Source organism: Anneissia japonica, unplaced genomic scaffold, assembly GCF_011630105.1.
Source record: "Anneissia japonica isolate Jap-2015-1 unplaced genomic scaffold, ASM1163010v1 scaffold6417_len956965_cov193, whole genome shotgun sequence".
Taxonomy (NCBI): Eukaryota; Metazoa; Echinodermata; class Crinoidea; order Comatulida; family Comatulidae; genus Anneissia; species Anneissia japonica.
The window spans coordinates 140,489-160,784 of record NW_022713977.1 but is presented as its reverse complement, the minus strand read 5'-3'; the positions used below and the strand labels follow the sequence as shown (position 1 = coordinate 160,784).

General features: G+C 32.6%; 1 protein-coding gene across 1 annotated transcript in view; it reads left to right on the top strand.

Moving 5' to 3' along the window:
• Positions 1–20,296, top strand: part of LOC117108842 (extracellular matrix protein 3-like) — a 58,464-nt gene that overhangs the window by 5,839 nt on the left and 32,329 nt on the right. Inside the window, exon 2 of the mRNA XM_033251011.1 lies at positions 15,225–15,314. Within this exon, the coding sequence (XP_033106902.1) occupies positions 15,225–15,314 (90 nt within the window). The remainder of the gene's footprint in view (positions 1–15,224; positions 15,315–20,296) is intronic.

The following is a 20,296-nucleotide window of genomic DNA, read 5'->3' as shown; positions in this document are numbered from 1 at the left end:
ATAACTACAGTATTTAGACAGTATATATTATTGATATTGATTGCTACTCTAGTTGATGGATACAAATAAAATAATGAAATACTGTTGTTTACCAGGTTGATGTAAAATTAGTAGGTCAAAATATTGCTTCTTGACATTACCTACCTATCTTTCTTAATACAAAAACTAAGATAAATTATTCAAACATAAATAGATAAATTTGACTTAACTGTAAACTATGACATCCTTTAAATTTTCCGTTGACTTCTACTACTTTTAAATTGAAACGCTGTTTTCAAATTTTGGATTGTATAGTGAATTGGCTAAATATATGAGTTAAACCCATATTCCAGATGAAATTATTTTAGTTTAAATAATTTAATTCAAACAATGTATTCTATTTACTAATATTAATGTTTTTAAATCAAATTTAAACGAGTGATGAACAGTACCGTTCGGAAATAAAAGTGAAATCTGTTTCAGTTGACTCATTATTGTATGATGAGCATTAAGCTGACAGAATTTCGTACCAATCACCAAACATTACTGTTGTATTACCATTTGGAAGCACTAAAAAGAACATTTCATTTTTAGGGTAAAAAACAAACAGAAACACCGACAAAACAATAGAAAAACGTAAACATTTTCAAAGATTTTATAACTTTTCATTCAGCAATAATACAACCAAACAGTAGACATGGTATTATTATTTTTGCATAAAATGGGTCCACATTGTTTGAATTTACGCGTAAAATGAGTCCACCCTGATATTGTCCCGTACTGTTTGAAAATCGTGGCTACGTCATTGCTTAGTATGGAAAGCCTTAAATTGATCTCCAACAAATTATTTATTCTCTGCTTAGAATACAAATCAATATTTGTTTATTTTTTCTTAGTTTTAAAGTGAAATAGATTATGTTTATCTTTTCTTTCAACCATTTGTATAAGCATCTTTAATAGCTAGACTGTGCTTCATTTAACTAGAGATGAAATAATTCCGCATTTTTTTTTCACAAATTCCTGTGAGAATTCAGAAATATAAAATTGTTTTGTCACAGATTTTGACAATGTGGCTGCTGTGCGAGCTTGTGTATAATGTACCTGTGCAACACAGGAGCTCTTAACTCTTTATATGCTTGAATTAATTTTCATTGATATATTTAGTTTCATAGTCCATTGATTATGGTTGTGCTTCCAGAAGAGTAACCAGCAGTATGCTTGGCTATGCTGTGTGTTCTTCCATTCATACAATACATAGCATTTAGGTATTGGCTCCTCCTATCCGTGTACAACAGTTAACTTTTTTTGACAAAGGCATTATAAACTTAATTTACTTGTCTAAATAGCCTTGTAATTTTTTTCCGCCACAGTTCTTTTTCTGTAACCACCTACAAAAGCATGGTTCATATTGTAAGGCAGAATTATAAGTTCAGTATAATGTCATTGAATAATAAACTGTAAAATCAGATGAAAATATAACAACTTCCTCCAACTTAAATCCTTCAACTCTTTCATTCATTATTATTGGTTTCAGATCTGTATACCTTTTGAAAATGCTAGCTAGACCATATCTCGCTGTGGTTTTAATATTCTATGCAGAAGTTAAAAATAAACTGATCTCATCCTTTAAATTATTTAACGTTTGATATTCCATCTACAACCCTACCACTATATTTTATATTTAGGCCTGGCCCCAAGTAATGGCAATACAATTACCAGTGTATTGTGTGAGTTGTAAATACATATGGCAATGTGTGGCCCAATGGCAATTTGGTTGCAGCCCACCTACCATTCTTGGCTCTAAAACACTCGGTTATTATAATAATAATAAATAATAATAATAATTCTGGATTTATATAGCGCCTCCCATTGACACAACCTCGAAGCGCTTGAACATTGTTACCCCCGGATCACTGGATCAAGCACATATGGAACACACACTGAAGCCCCATAGGGGAATTCCATAATGTTGCAGCTGTATTCAGCGCAGGCTCTGTTTGAACCTACCAGGTACCCACTTGTACTCCTGGGTGGGGAGAGACAACCATAGATAAAGTGCCTTGCCCAAGGACACAAGCGACCTGCACAGCGAGAGTTTTGAACCCCCGACCTCGAGGTTGGGAGTCCAAACCACAACCGATGCACCAACCACTTCCACATTTTTTATGGCCCTTTACCTATCATTAGTAAAAAGTACTTATCAAAAAAAGTACAATAATAATAATAATATAGTGTACTTTAAAACATCTTCGTTTTAAAGTTGAAAAATTGATTTACAATTTAAGCGCAGATTGGAAAACGTAAAATTTCAGTGCGGCCCTTAATGTTCATTAAATAATTTGCTTTGTCCCTCTGACCAGAGTTGGTTGAAAATAATGCGATGTAATTTCAACAGTTTAGTATAAATAATATTCAAATTTTTGTTTTTCCAGAAATCTTGTATCTTTTTCAAGGCAACAGCCCCAAAAAAATATACATTAATTTATATTTGAAATTGGCTGCCGGTGGGTTAAAAAAGTTTGGCCTTAGGGAGCTACTTGCTGCCATTTCCTGGTATATTGCTTGTGAAACCATGTTCAAAAGAAGTTCAGCATAAACTACCATCATTAATATCCTCCACAAGTGGTAATTAATGTAAATAAGTGGATAGCTAGCATTTTAGGCCCAATAAAAAAATTATTAGTTTATCACCCTCGTGCGCATGCCTTCTATGGTACTGGAAAGAAAAAAAATTTTGAAAAAAAAAAATGAAAATAAAATTTTGAAATTTTTTATTTTTTTATTTTATTTATTTATTTTTTTCATTTATTTTATTAAATAGTTAGTAGATATTGTTTGCTTTATCTAAATCATGTTTTACTTTGAATATCAATGTACCAGCAAACAACCCAAGGGTAATATTTGGCTTTAGCAAAATAAAAATTTCAAAAAACAAAACCTCCCTCCCTCATCACTTTTCCTGCCCAGATAGGGTGATAAACTAATAATATTTTTTATAGGGCCTTAGATGCAAAACATGTAAAATTGGGTGGCATGAAAGTGAAAAGTGTGTGTCCTATTATGTTATGTTTAATCATGTTATTTTATGGAGGTTAAAATGAAACCAACCCTTAAGAGAGGGACTCAAATGTGTATCATGTTTCAGTAGGCCCTACATTATATCCAGGTATAATATTACTCTTTAAAATTCAATAGAAACATGAGTTTGTATGCTCTACATATCTGCCAGGCCATGTCATATCGCACACCAATTCCTTTCCCCCTCACCACACAAGTTCAAAAAGTAGTTGTTTTCCAGACATTAATTCTGTATACAGTAAACCAACTTTGTTTTAAAACTTTTTTGTACTGTAATACATTAGTGAAGGTACCTTGTTAATTTCTCGTGGAACATTTTAGTAATTTTAACCAGTTTAATGCCTTACATCCTTGAATTTTAGTATCTGTAAATATAACTAGGCAAATAAAAATGATGAATTTGAACAAATTGTAGGCCTATATTAAAACTATAAAAGCAGCTTAGCTCAGTCGGCTAATCTGGTGGTAGCCGCTGTGTGTGCGCTGAACCGTGGAGATCTTTAGTTCCCCGGTTCAATTCCCATCGCTGCCTCTCCTTGTGTTTCAGCTAGAGGGCTGAAATACCAGTTATCAGTGTCTTTCGGATGAGACGTTTAAGCCGTTGGTCCCGTGTGCATTATGGCCCATATGCACGTTAAAGGACACAGTACACTATTCGGAAAAGAGTAGGGGATTGTCTCCCGGTGTACTGCCCAATCATCACCAGAAGGACCCTACTGGAAATAAGTCTTTTTCTAGACTTTCGTGGGCTATCCTTGGTGTTTACACCAAATATATCCAATCCAATCCAATCCAAAAGTTAAATCAGGAAAATTGCCCAATATGAAACAAATGGCTTCTCTTAATTCATATTAATATTCCCCCATAATCTAGATAAAAGATAATTTTCTTTTTTTTGACCTGGATTAGGATTAATCCTAAATTACTAATCATATAGATACAAGAATCAGATAACACTAATATCTTACCAAATTACATGGGAAAACTACATGTAAATATGTTGAAAAGCAAAGAAAGTGCATTTCTCTCAGGTATAGTAACACAATATATGTACCAAGGGACCATTTATGGAAGAAATTTTGTTTGTGTTGCAAAACCTTTAGGGACTTAAGATGTATATTGTCATTTCAAAACAAATCGCACCTCTTATATTGGGACTAACCTTACTAGGTCAGGAATTCTAGGTTATCTCTTCTTCATAAGCTTTTCTCTGTCAAAATAAGGATTAAATTATCTAAATGTGTATGTTCTATTTATAGTTTCATATTTTTTTAGTTGAGGGTTTTGATGTAGAAGTAATATTTTGTGTGTTTTAATAACAAAACAAATAAATAAATAAATAAAAATGAGAAGATAAAGAGCAGTTCCCTTTTTTTATTTTTGAATATGTTTATACAAACAGTAGGCCTATTTTTATGTCTCGGTATCTGTTATTAAATATTTGAACATATGAACTTTACAAAATAAGTAAATCCAATTCAATAGTTTATGTATTTTGTTTGGGTTGTTAAGTGTTGTTTGAGACGATTTTATTGTGGAAGGCGCTCAACAAATATCCCACCATTACAATTACCAAATGAAGTTTCTTCCTGCAACCAGTTTACAGTGTAATGAGTAAATAGTTGGGTACACAGACACATCATTATTCCCCATAAAGAAAACCATGGATTTTATGGTAATTGGTTCCAGGGCCCTCAAATACCCTATTGCCACTAGGATAAGACAGCTACAACACTGTGTGTTGTCTTCTTTAGAAAGTAACTGTAACACCTACTTGGTATATGTATAAACAATACTTTTTCAAAACAGTGAATATATTCCCTTGATCTGAATATTCCAATAAATACACGTAACATTGCTAATGACAATGTCCCTGATGAAGTACTCCTAAATATACAACTAATCTTAGGCGAGACTTTTTTTAATCAATAATATAATTTCAAATAAAGTTAAAATTTTATTTTTGGCCAATTAGTGCACCTGCTATCTCGAAGGAGTATCTGGATGTTTTTCGAAAAACTATTTGCTAAGTAAGAAAACAAAATTTTATTTTAAATTTTTTTCCGCCTTTTTTCCATCTTTAGTCTCACCTAAGGCATGTAATATTGGTCCCAATGCTCAAAGTTGACATACCTTTTTTCCCTGTAGGTTGTTTTCATCTGAGACAACCATGGAGGTATCTGTATACTTATGTGGTCCTCTAACATAGGCCTACACATGTTCATATTACATTTAGACACTCAGTTCAGATAAACTAATTCGTCTATGGTTCAGAGTAGAAGATAAATGCTTCCAATCTTATTAGCAATAAATTTATGACGGATTGTCATGAATGATTAGGGATGATATTGAAATAGATATCATAGGCATACATACTATACTACTGTACTGTAGTATAGACTTATCTGAACAGAATTATCATATTTTTATGCAATTTAATTTTTAATTTTCTTTACATGGAAAGGAGACCTCCATTTTTTTAATAATTCATTTCAAAGCATTTATTTTTCCCCAGGGACTAGTTTAGAGTAGCCTCACCCTCCTCAAGACTGGAAGCTATGGTTATTTTTTTGATTTATTGAAAATAGATAACATTCTATTTCTTCCATCTTTGATGCATCATATATGCCTTGAAGTATGTGGGAATTCTTGATAAGTTAATAATGATGTTATTATGAATTCAGGGATCCTATTAACTTTCAGCTTACATATGTTCAGCATTCAATATGTATGTTTGATTGCTGGATCAAAGCCCCCCAGGAGATACTACCAACAAATGGTTCCTATTCTGTATGACATCAAATCTGTTACTTTTTTTTTATCTAATATATTTTTGAATTAGCAAGCTCCAACAGTAAATAGGATTTTAATTGAGGACAGATTCTTGGTGCTATGTTAACAGTTGATCTGTAGTTCAGCAATGCTCAGGCCTCTACTATAATCCTATGGTAGCATAGGATAGGCAAAGGTCTATAGTATTATAGTACCCTACAGTATAATGTGGCAATAGCCTTGGGTCCTGTATGCTAATATTTAATAGTACATTGGCATTCCTCACACTTTACTTAAATTTGAAGACTAATTGGGTCAAGGTTCTGCAACCCATAATATTAATTTAGCAAGGAATAATGTTAAAAACAGTAATAATTATTAGAAGTTAACCACCCTTTGAAAATAGTTACTAACACCACTGCCAGATCTATGCTCAAAAATTAAAAAAAGATAATTGAAAAAAAAAAATATAATGGGAGGTCCCAATAGTTCCAAAAGAATTTATACCATTCCCCTTGAATGCATTTCGGATTTTCCATATTTCGTAATGACATGAATCCGGTGGTCTATCCCATTCAATTGGTGTGGTACCAGAGAGTCAACTGAATAACTTTAAAAAAGAAAGTATAAAATACATATTCCAAGTAAAGATAAGAAGGTATTAGATGCGTAGGCCTATTGCAAGCAAGGATGCACGTCATCATGTAAAGCTGGGCACTCGCTACGTTGTATGACAGTCGTACGACGACCCCATCTCCGCTATCTGTCAGCGCTCGACGACGCGACATGGTGCGCATTGTGGCGTTACGTTCTACATAAAATCGCATCGGCCGACAACTGTCAGGAGCGCCAAGTGCCAGGCTTTTGGTTAGGTTTGCTTTGCTGTTGTCATCTTAATTATGTACAGTAGTTTTAATGGTTTGTCGCAATTTCGAACAGCGCAAAGCTAGGAATTATTTTTTGAATTATTTATTTATTTATTTTTTATTTTTAAATTTTTTTATTTTTATTTATTTGTTTTTATTTTTATTCATTCATTTTTTTTATTTTAAGGGCATTGTTGCAGACAAGACATACATTTTGCAAATAAAACTTTTTAAAGTATGGTAATTTAAAAAAAAATTATCTAGGCCACAGATAATTTCTAAAACCAGAATTATTCTATATTCTGTACAGTAGGCTCTATGAAACCATTTTTAAAAGCACTAATAGAATTTATTGACTGCTATACCTACTCAGGCATGTATTTCTCCAGGCAAACATAAGCACAATACCCCTAGACTGCCAAACAATAGCTATAGTTAACAGGACCCTACTTATTAGGTTCAATTCAACTAGAAGTATGGTCACATTTCTAAGGCATGACTCATGATGTAGACATAACATCCATCATACCAACAGACAATCCATAAAATAATGACTTGTATTAACTCATTATTGCATAGTCAATGTCATCATTAATTAAATTGGCAATTATTAATTGGAGTTGGAATTAAATTACATTAGGATTTTTTTTAAAGGGGATGTGTTCAGGGCCAAGAAAGTGTCCACTTAATTGTGGTGTCCGCTGAATAGCTGTTACCCCTCATGTTAAAATATGTGTTTTCCTTTGCTTCGCATCCAAAAAGATCAATGTCTCGGTCTAGTCTTGAAGCCCCTTTTGTGCCTTACTATATCCCCACGGTCTAGGCCCATTGTGCCTTACTATATCCCCATGGTTTAGGCCTATTGTCAGATTTAAGAGTGGAATATCATGCCTGAACCTATGAACTCCGAAGAACAATTGATACTGTTGAATCGCTACCTATTCCATTTCAGTGTCTGTATACTTCTATTTGTCCAACTTTTTGTACTATGGTATACGTTACTAATGTAGTGCAATTTAGCCTTGTTTTCGTAATATCTTTTTTAATGTTGATTTATCAATGAACAAACTTAGATCAGTTGATACTTTCTGTCATATCCTATACACTACTTTAATAAATATATTTAACTATTTTCAGACAAGTAGCCTATCTGCAACTTAATACCTTGAAGGAGTTATATAATGTCCATTTTAGGCATTAGCACATAATTAGTGCATAAGACTTGTATTTCCAGTAGGCCAATTTTTGTGTTCTGTCTTGTCGAAAGTTACCTACAGTATGTTATCTTGGTATAATTGTTGCTTATTATTTGTTGCTAATAATATATTGTTTCTTATGTTAAATCTAGTTTACTGGATCAAATCAAATCAAATACAATATTTCCATAAAATGATGTAGCATAATATACTGTAATTGAAACAAATTGTATTGAAGGAGAGTTAAGCTAACTAGCCACCTTTATAAAAGGTATACAAATACAAAATAAATGTTGATAAAATGACCGACAATTTATAACTTGTCTTATCTAAACTATAGATACAAACAAAATATATACCTATTAAAGTACTGTAATATAATTCCAATGTGGGTTTAAATACATTTATATAAAATACATGACCAGATGCAATTGTGACGCAGATAATAATGAAAGAAAGAGAGGGAATGTAAGGAGATTAATTAGTTTATTATCAAGGAGGTGTTTTTTAAAAGTGCCTGGGTATTTTAATTGAAGTCCATTAACAGCCTTCATTATAATATCCATGGAATTTTAAGTGTCTTAAGAGAATCTTTTTATAAGTTAATGACTGGTGGTACCTTAGTGGTGTTAGGGCTCATACCATTGTAGAGATTTCAGCAACGCCTTAGACACCAATTGAATAGTATAAAATAAAGTTTTTAAGCTGTATTGAAGTTTCGGCCACTTGTGAACATAAAGGACTCTTCAGTGAAATAGCAAATTCAAGTACTTGGTTTTACAGGGTCATTGACATAAAATTGTAAACATGTTTGTTGCCATAGGGAAGAGTGTAGGCCTAATTTTTCCCAATTTGCTAATTTAGGAATGACTATCTCATGGTTCAATCATACTAAGCATTTAGTTAGCAGACCTTTCTTTGTACATTCCCATAAAATATGCGTAGGTCTATTGTAACTCCCAAAAAGTGACAATTGTTAGTCCACAGTTGTCATATTTACATCTCATGGTAGGTCACTAAACATAGACTGAGTATTAAGAGACTTTTCCCACAGTTGATAGAATGTGAACTCCCTGACCTTATGTATGGTCAGAACTGCAACTTTTATACCATCTTCTCGTACTATACAGTAGGCCTATATAATGACATACGGACAGTGTAATATATTTATTTTATTCAGCCAAGACGTTTTGCTGAGCTATTGATCTAACCATGAAATTTTGTTATAGCCGCAAACTAGATTGCGGTTACCATTACTAATTTCTTCATACTTCATTGAGCAGCTTGTCGGATGATTTCAATGGCAACATTCTTATTCTAGCATGTTTCCATTTCCGTACACACTTATTTTCATTGTTTATCAACACAGCCACCTTTTTAAGTCAGCTAAGAGATTGATTAAAAGATTTTGTCCTAATCTTTTAATTACTAGAATAACTTACAGACAGATACTGACGTACCATAAGTCACACTGAAATATTTTCTATAATCCTTTAAACCCTATTTGGATTGGGCTTTTTTTGGTCAAACTAACCATGCACCCAGTTAGTTTGACCAAAAAAATATCAGTGCAAATATGTACAGTACTTCCTTGGTAAAATAATTGAAGCTTCCGTTGTGCATAAATGCAAACTAAATTTTGTATTCTGATTCTACACTTGAATATCACTCAGGTACTGAATAGCCAAAAGGTCCACTGATTAATCTCAGATGAGAGAGTAAATACATACTTTAAGTATTGAAATGCACGCCATCGTGTTGGGATTCAATATTTCAACATTAATTATGTCTTCATCATTCCTGATGATGACATAATTAATGTTGAAATATTGAATCCCGATACGATGGCATATGTTACTACTTGGAGTATGTATTATACTATCGTATTGAATAGTATTTAGTAGTAACCTACTGTAGCATTCTATTTGTGAGAAATTCCAGTGGTCAAATCAATAATTAGTTGATCATACCAAACTTAAAACAATTAAGAATCAATGCTTTATTTCTGTTAATTATAGTTAAAATGCATCCTTGCCTAGGCAGATGCACTTAGTTTTTAAAAACCAAATAGGTTTTCATCTGATTCATTAGCCACTTAAAAGCCTGTAATCTGTTGGTTTTTCTTGATTTGAAAGGAAATGAGCCACTCAAAGTAAGTTTGTTCTTTCAAATTGCTTTTCTATAAAACTGCAAAACAACAATTTCTACAGGCCAGTGATTGCTTTATTTTTTGCAAACGATTCACCAGGAATTAATAGTTAAGGGTACATCACACCCTTGGCTGTCTTTACAAGTCATTGAGTGCTCCTATTCATGGACGAACAATGCGACTTAATATCTTTAGCTCAAGTAAAACTTTAGTTTGATGTCATTGAATCTAATTATAATAGGATTCTAATTACAATAGAAATCCCCACCATTCAACTTGTTCCATGCTCTTGGGTACGATGTGGGTGTATGGGATTGGTGGTTTGTAATTCAATTGAAATAAATTAAACTGTTCTATCTTTTTTTTTTCTCACTAGCAAATAGCTGGTTAGTATTAGTCAAATCAACAGCACTGTGATATCTTGTCATTGTAAAGCTGTCTTAAAATTTCAGGTTATGTTATATTTACATTTCACATTTTTGTGTAATTTGGTATATAAGACCCCAAATCCAACAGTAGTGGCTTCTGTTGTATTCTACCAATTCAGTGTCATCTCAATATTAGGCCTATATAATTATTAATAATATTGAAAATTTATAAAGTACTGGTATTCGTTCAAAACAAAGTGTTCACGTGTTTGTATTATGTATCATAGATAGATAGATAGATACTGTAGATTTATTTATTTATTTATTTATTTATTTATTTATTTATTTATTTATTTATTTATTTATTTATTTTAAAATTTATATAGCACCGGTTGAGCCGAAGTTGTCACTAGTGCTTTACAATGAATTACAAAAAAAGAGCAAAAAACAATAAAGTAATAAAATAATAATAATAATGCCATTATTACTGTTATTGTGGTTTTTTTTTACATAATGCATAATGTGAAGACCTATACGATTTTACAGGCAGAAGTGAGATAAATCATTTAAAGATTCACCTAATAAATAAATATTAATAAATATAGCTGGAGTTAGTTCCAACCTACGCAAACCTTGCTAAAAAAGGTACACTTTCTCCATTAAAAGGCTTCTTTTAAGAGTGGAATGACCTGTTCGAAGCACGAACTCCTATAGACCAAACCTAGTACCGTGATGAGTTTTAATCGTGCGGGAAATCCACTCATGAAATGTTATTAACATGATTTATTTCTTACTTCATTACTAATAAAAAAGAAATAAAAATTGTTTGTTTTAAGCATATTCATTTCAACTGTTAGATGAATAATATACAAAAAATAGGGGTGAAATTTGTAGAAGAAAATCATAGAACAAGAGGGACATGGGAATACAGTAGGCTAAGCTAGCTAAGTTTTTGAGGTGAAGGCCATTACATGCTATTATTTCAATCACACAACCTGCATCTCACATTCCTCCTTCCATCCATCCTGTCCGGCCTTCTGCTCACAAGTAGCATAAGTGATGATGAGCAAATTGATGTTGTATCTCCACACCAGATTTATCCTCCTTCAATGTCCTAATCCCAAATATAATCCATCAGCTTAAATCTGCCAAAATAAGAGATTCACTTTTAAATATTTTCACTGATTTGTAGATTGTATCACTCAAATTCCCAAAATGATATTTACATCAAGCTGATAATAATTATGCCCAAGCCCTTAGTTATTGCTATGGTAGGCATAGTATTTGATTACTGTATTATTTTTATTCAAACAAATTTATTAAGACAGAATGACTTCATGAAAGCCTCCTCGAGTCTGCAGAATTATTTATGTTCTTGGGTTCACTTGGTTTGAACATTCTATTAAGCGTAGGTCAGTTGCCTTGCGTTATCAGTGAAGTCTGCCGGATAATTGGTACAATATATATCTCCATGGGCTCCACTTACAGGTTTGGGATCATGCTATGATGGTGGTACTTCTGATTAAATATACTTGAAAATACTGGTTCCTCTTTGCTGTGAAATTTCTATTTGTACAAACTTGAGTTCTAAGGCATATAGTTAATATATATATACTAAAAATAATGACAAAAAAGTCTATTTTAGTATAAAACCCTGTCAAAATTTTTATTTGAGAAAAAAAACATGTGACATGGCTAAATATGGTGATGATAACATCACATGACCACATATAAGCATATCATGACTATATATGGTCGTATGTTGTAAAAAAAATTATTCTGGACTGAGCTTCAAAATCAAGCACCATGAATCAAATACTTATCACCATCATAATTGTACAAACTTATTTATTATTATTAAATGAACTCAATAATTTAAAGGCCAAATTAAAAAGAACATATTTGTCAGTGTAACTTAGGCTTAGTATGCGTTGTTGCTTTAATTCTAAAATGATGTAAATGTTAGAAAATCAATAAAATCTTCGATGAGAAACATAATTTCTTTTTTATTTGGCCTAAAAATGTTACTTGATTATATTTCTGGTATTGAGTTCACATATTCTCTCTTTTTGTGACCCATCCATAGCAGAATTTACATTAAAGTAATGAGAAAGCAATCAATCGGCAAGGTAAGACCTATACAAATACTAATTTAACCCTAAAATCTATTGATCTATGCCCAACAAATCATGTAGAAGAGCGAGCTCTATTTGCTTAAAAAAAAAACTTGAGTATGGTCAAAAGTTGTACTGTTTGTACTTCAAGTTGTCAGCATGTGTAAGGAAGGTTAGAGGTCGGATTCTAACTGGCTTATAATAACATTGATATGCCAATAAAAGGGGTCTCCCAGTGAGCTTTTAACATATGTAACTTTTATAGTGTAAAAAAGGGTAAATTCTACATTAGTGGAAATGATATGAATGTCACTCCAAAATTGACAAGTCCATTTTATTCTACGATTCACCGGAGGTCTCGCTTTTATTTAAGCACCATCAGGAATAATACACTAAAAGCAGGGAGTTGTTAACTCAAAGAAACTTACTATAGGCCTATACAATACAAGTTACCATAAATCCTAATTAATATGCATTTATTTAAATGAGGCAATTATGCAATCAGGGCAAAATAGGTATGATAAGAAAGTATATTAGGAATAAACAATTCAGAGACAAAAAGTAACAAATGTAGATTAGAGCAAGTTATCAGTAAATTAGTGGGCTTTCTATAAGATATGATTTCAAGAGGCCTAGTCACTGTGATAAAGTCAATTAAAACAGGAATGTCTCATTAATAATAATCAAATAATAAGTGCATATTTTAAAAATTTTCTATTAATTTTTTGGAAATCTCTTGGAAAAGTAAATGAAGCCATTATAAAAACTCTCACGGCAAACTCAAGCTTGTAGGTGTGAGATACTACTAAAAGAACAATACCTACATGGAGATATAGAAAGAAGTTAATTCAGGTCAAATATAGGGGGAAACGGTTGCCACATGTTGCGGAATGGGAAACAGATTTGTAAGGAAAATAAATAGAATGATTTTAACTGGCACCTAAGTTCATGACGTACCTTGGTGAAGTCAACAACGGCTGAATGTCACATCCAATCCACCTGCCAAATGTTAATAGATTACGTATGATTTCTATTTATGAAAATCAAAAAAGTGGGCTAAAGTTGTGTCTGGATGTATAGAGGGTTTTTGTGTGTACAAATACAGTGACTTATCCTGCAGTAAGAAAGGTGTTGTATACAAATTAGATGGGTGATTCACATTCCTAAATGAATAAAAACAATAAGAGCTTGATATGCATCCAAATCCAAATAGTTGTCTGAAAAATATGTTGCATGTTTAGGCACTCACATCAGCCCTGATATTAACAAACCAGTTTTTTTTTGTGTGGAACATATTTATATACATATTCAAACAAAATTAAAATTAGGAATAGAGAATTGTAGAAAATATTAGTTGATAATAACACAGATCCTATTTTTTGTACTGCTACTATAGGAATGAGCAGTTAGCACATTCTGTAGAGTAGGCCTATATAACACTATAACCTCCAAGTACACTACACTTGGCAGACCTTTTAGGAAAAATATCATTAAAATTGGTGAATGCATTCTCCTTTAATGGTCAAGAGAGCCAATGGTATTACACAGATAAATTTACATTATCTATTGCTCACAAATTTCCCTGTCTAACCAAATATAAATTGCTATAATGTCTCATAACCTACATTACTCTATCAAGAAGGCCATTACATTAATTTACCTCCATATACTTTAAAAGTATTATTATTGTTAGTTCACAGAAAGGCACCCTGTGGTTACTGCCTATGATTATGAACTAACTTTTTGACTCATTTTAAAGAAGTTGCTACCAAGGGCATGGTTAATTATTACTCAAAGCATTAATTCTTCCATGCTCAAACAAATTGCTCAGTGAAAACAAATATTTACAATTCTTTTAATAACTTAGATTCTCCTAAAATACTAAAGCAAACCTATAAACTTCATCAACCTCAGGGCACCATTAACAGCCCGATTCGCTACCTTAATTAAGGTACTGAATTTTTGAAGAACACAGTATTGTTATTTTTTTGTCTGCTGTCTAGGCCTATTTGTTAGGGTTCCTCTTGAGGGGATGGCCAGTAGGCATTGAGGTCAGTTTGTGCAGATTTCTGGTGGTTGTAACCAGCAGGATTTATGTATAGTTTTGTTATTGTACAGAATAGTTGAATGGGGTAACTTGACCGGTAACCTGACCTTTAACATCCAGAAGTTGTTCCCTGGTCTGCTGTTAAGACAGAATTATGGGATACTAAAATTAGGTGGTTGTGTAATGGTTTTATTGTGACAGCCTTTGTTGTTCGTTAAAATGTATGTTTCTTAACATGAAGAAACCAATTTTTACACTTCAATATTAAGTTAAAGTAGACTATCCAGTAATTTTTACTTAAAACATACCATTAGTAGAGTACTCTTCAAAAAATTATTATTATATTTTAACAAATAAACCATTTTATCATTCTATTGAATATATAGACCTAAAGATATTATTTTTATAATTACAGGCCTATCCATTAATGTTTTGGTTATTCATGAATGATTATTGAATTAGTTTTACCAGTATTTTGTTTTTATTTCAAGCAATTTGTTATTGGTCCTTATTATGGACAACCCAGAGAGCTCTCTATCTTTGTTTACCTAAATTCAGATAAGTTTTGTTTACTTTTAGATACACTTAGTTGTATTGGTCAGTGCATATCTACTAATATTGTATCTAACAACTGTCTATTTTTCATCTTCCACAGAAAATGTTAATGACATGGTGATCCAGTACATGATAAACCAGGGCAGTGATGCAACCAGCGACATCTTCTTCTTCTCTGTTACGGATGCCGGTAAATTCACATTTTACTTATTTATAACATTTTAAATATTTTTAACAAAGGTGTTTGACCAGTGGGAGGTTTAAGAGGACCCCACCAGCCCAGGTCCTTTAATTGTTTGAAAAGTAAATGAAAAAGAAAAAAAAGGGAAAAAAAATTAAAAGTAAAGTCTGAGAGTGTTATTTCTGCTGTCTAAATGTACCTCAGCCCAACCGTCTGGGGCAGAGGTAGACTGGACCCGGTGTACCTCAACCCAACCATCAGGAGCAGAGGTAGACTGGACCCGGTATACCTCAGCCCAACCGTCTGTGGCAGAGCTAGACTGGACCCGGCAATACCTCAGTGGACTCCTCTTTTTCAAATTCTGAGAACTGCCACTGTCAACCCAGTGATCACTTTGCACCTCTTTCAGACATGCTATATTTACTGCAATATTGCTGAAAAAAGTGCTGACATGTGGTTTGTGAATAAATGCCAGCACTATGCAGACTCCATACAAGCATGTGGAACCTTAGCAATATTACTTTAATATTCTTGATGCAATTGGTGCTGTATATGATTCTAGCTTATGAGTACCACAAACTTATTGGTATATATGCTTAAATGGTAGTATGTCAGCAGTACAAGTACCATATATCAAAGATCTTATAAACACAAGATGGCATTCTCCGCAATTTTACGCTTAACAAATAAAAGCGTCGATCTGGCACAGAAGAGTAATCAGTTTTGGGAGAGGGCGTCCTGGTCATTGCCATGGATCTGAGATAGGGTGTTCGCGTTACGCCGAAGTTCGTTACTAAGTACGTTAATTTGTTCCTTATGTTCTAAAGATAGGGTGCATTATAAGTCGGACGCTTCTAATTGTTACGCGTAAACGTAAAATCGTGTAAAGTCAAAGTTTTCATTTTTGCAAGAGGGCACCGTACACTTCGTTATTACAGAATTTGCACATGGAAATCACGGAGAACGCTATCTTGTGTTTATATGAAATTGTGAGAAAGTCTGAAAAGGACTCAGGAAAACTTAAAGCCATGCTACGCATGAAAAACAATAATTGATAATTTGTATAACTGATTTTGGATGAAAACTCAGAAGTGGTTAATGAGATACAGATTTTAGAATATATTTGAAAACTGGAGAAAAAGGTGGAAAAAATTTGGTCCTATTATTTAAAATGGTTTTTTGTAATTTTTAATTGCATGCTTTGGGGGTTTTTAGACTTTTTCCAGAGACGGTATTTTTTTTAAATGATAACCTTTTTTTTAAAACCAGAAATCTATTCAATCACCACTGTATCTATCATTATTATGATTCTGACAGTTAGAAATTTAAACTGATGCCTACATTAAATGGACCATTGCAAGAGCGATCGCCTGATTGCCTTGTAAAGTTCAGCTATTACATATGAGGTGGGCTAATGATGGAGTTTGGGGCTTAAGAGAGGGAGTTATACATTACTGCACTGGGCCAATGAACTTCAATAAGGATGCATTTAATTACCCTATGTGCACTTTGAGGGAAAAGGGTTAAGTCTGACTCATATTATTAAAGGCCTTGGATTTTTTTTTTAACTTTGTTTAATCTGTATTTTTAATCATATAACCTTTAACTAGATAAAGGACAAATAAAAATGATTATCATCCTGTTTTTCTTATAAAGGGAAAGAAGTTTCCTTGTTTTATAAATTTTTTCTCAAGATAAAAACCACCACAGTTCTAGGTCTGGTTTTGCGATTACTCACTGTACTACCATAATTGGTCCTAGCTACATTAATGTTCGTAGGTGTATCTGGCATTGAATTAACGGAAGTGTGAGCATCATTGTGGTTCTCATTTATGATGGGTTGTTTGGGTGATGAGAAAGACAACTCCCATCCAACTGTCTAACACACATCCTGTACTTATGTTAAGATGATGCCAACAAACTAAAATGATACAACACAAATGAACTATACCTGGAAACAACCTAAGGCAGTTGTCACCAAATAGCAAAATTTATTTACAGTGGGCTACTTAATATGACCAGTACGTTAGTACGTTCACATTGGAATGGGAACCTAGTTCGGCATTCTAAACTTTTGCAACCCCAGGTCGTTTTGCACCCCCCTCCCCCTGAATTACAGTTGATGCAACATTTTAAATTTCAGGAGTAAATTTGAGGCTAATAAAAAGGTCACTAGTTGGTGCCGAAACTTACTTTAATTAATATAATAAATTTTTAAAATAAGTTAATTTCTGGTAAAACTATCTTTTAGGTATGATATATCCTTTGTTTGTCATACAATTTAATACTAAAAATGTTTCCACTGTGTGTACGAGAATACTATTGTTATTAAACATAACCAAATTACTATACCATAACCAAACTTATTTTCATTAATCTAATGAAAGTTTATTAATTAAATTAATTTCTGGTAAAAGCATCTTTTAGGGATGATGTATCCCTTTGTTCTTTATACATATTTCGGGTCATACAAAGTGTAGTCCCGAAAGAACACAGACGAAGAACCTGATTAAATTAAGTATTGAGGAAGTCATTAGAATCAACCACCGTGCTACTAAAGATTGTCTGTTTCCTAAGACTTCTTCTAATAAAGGGTGCCGCTGGGTACCTTACCACTATTGTCTGTAGACATTCTTACTCCAGTAAACTTAATAGGCTCATTGTTTGCAGTGGTTATTGTTGTAAAGGAATTCACTAGAGAAATAAAATGTTTTTGAGCTCTTTTCATTACTTTTAAATCAAGGTTTTTTAGATTGAAGTTAAACCCACTCAAAGTCATTTTCTTTGAGTTAATTTACAGTTTAGTTGAATACTGATTTTTTTTCCTGTATTTCCCATACTTTAGCTTCTGATGTCTTCAAGTAACATTTTGTTTAAGGCCTTGAGTCATGAAAAGATTTAATCGCAGTTTTAAAGGTTGTGTATTCACTGATTCAGCACATTATCCTTTTGTAAATTTTCTTGAAAAGAAGGAATGTTGATTGCCGATGAAAACATTTTTTTTGGTGATTTTATTTCTACACAAATGTAGACCGATCTGATTTGTAAATAAAAAAATGTGCTTCATTTACTTATGGCCCCCAGAAGAGTGAATTTTAAATGAATGAATGAATGAGTGTTAGTTTGAATGAAAGAATGAATAAATGAATCATTGAATTTAAAGGTAAAGGTAGTAGCATAACCCATAGCCCGCAGCTTCAATGTGCTGAATTGCGTATGGGCGTGGTCCATGACTACCTAGGCACTGTAAAGGGGCACTTAAACTAACTTCATGTTCACATCATTCTTTAAAGTGCATACAAGCCAGATGTGTAAACTGAACCTCCACTTTAAGTCCTTATCTGAGAAGACTTGGTTCTACCTCTACCAACCAAACACTATGCAAGGAGCGCCTAAAGTGAGCGCCATTGTTAAAGTTGTAGATAAAGGCGCCCCTGCCTTACCGCTCTGGCACTTGACTCTCCGATGTTTAATACCCTTAGACTCCAGACAAATTAGCTTGTTCAGTAATATCAATTTAGCTTAAAATTTAGGCTTTTGAACTTCTTGTAAACCTGAAACCCTTTTACCAATTTTTTTTTTATAGTATTTTTTATATTTTACTGTATAACAAAGACTAAACTTTTTCAACCAGTTGGAACTAATACTTTAAGTAGGCCTAGTTCTTCACTATATTATTAAGATTTATTTATATTAATGGAAAATTCATTAAAAAAGCCATAAAAGGGTAGGTTCAGAGAGGTCCTTGTTATGTCAATCATTGGATAGACTTAAAATATCATGGGAAGAGCTTGCATATAATAGAACTGGGTACAATAACTATCGCAAAGAAAGAAATCCTTCACAATATAACAATTGATTATCCTATAAAGTTTTTAAGAATAGACAAAATAACCCCATTAGATATACTTTCCAGATGTACTGTGCATTTAAAAAATTGGTTAACAATTATTTTCAGGAAACGTTGAGATAAAAGCTTGAAGTATTTTTTTGAAAAGAATTGATATTAAACCCACATAAACAATAAGACTGAAAACTTTTGTATATATTGTGCTTCTGAGCTTACCCAGGGTCGTCTAATTTACCAAGTCTGCAACTTATATACCGGTAGACCTAAAATGAATAAACTAAGAAATGAATAGTTAGGTCAGATTAATAAATTAATGAATCTTATTTTTCTCAGCCTTATGATAGCCATATAATGCGTTAATTTTTTGTTTAACTTGGTCTACGGAAACCATAGAGTGTGTAGTATAATGCTGCTACATACATTTGACTGTACATCTGTTTTCCACACAGTTTGAAATATAGGTCTACATCTTGTTATTGATGGAGTCATGAGTTATTTTTGTCTCATCTTTATCGCTGTGGGATGTTTGTATTCCTTCTGTGATTATACATATTATACGGGAGGGTTTCTTTTCTAGGAGTTGCAAGTTGCGAGTTGGAAAGTGCAAGTTGCGAGTTGCAATTTCAAATTTCTAATCTTTACCAGGGTTTGAACAAAAAGTGTAAAATAAAAAACATAATTGGAAAAATTCTTAACTGTCAAAATTTCTTAATAAGGAACAACAGTGATAAACTTAGGCCTAAATGTTGTTAAAAAGGCTTCCATCTCAAAAAAATATATTAGGAAAATTACAGTAACATCAATAGTTTACCCATAGGAATCTATATCCAAATCACAATTGAAGATATTAAAACTCAAAAACCATCAAATTCACAAAAATATAAGGTGAAATAATTCAATTAAATTTTGGGTGGTTACAAAAAAATATGGCTTATTTCATGGGAGAATAATTTTTGAACTCTCAAGTATAGTAATGTATTAACAATGATAAACTGCATGAATGATGAAAAGTCATTAAACTTTTTACTACTAGATCCTTAAAGTTAAGCTTCAAAAAGTAGGCCTACCCATTCATTTCGGAACATTTAGGACAAACAATGTCTGGGATCCTTTTTAAAAAGCAATTGTTATGAGTTTTTAA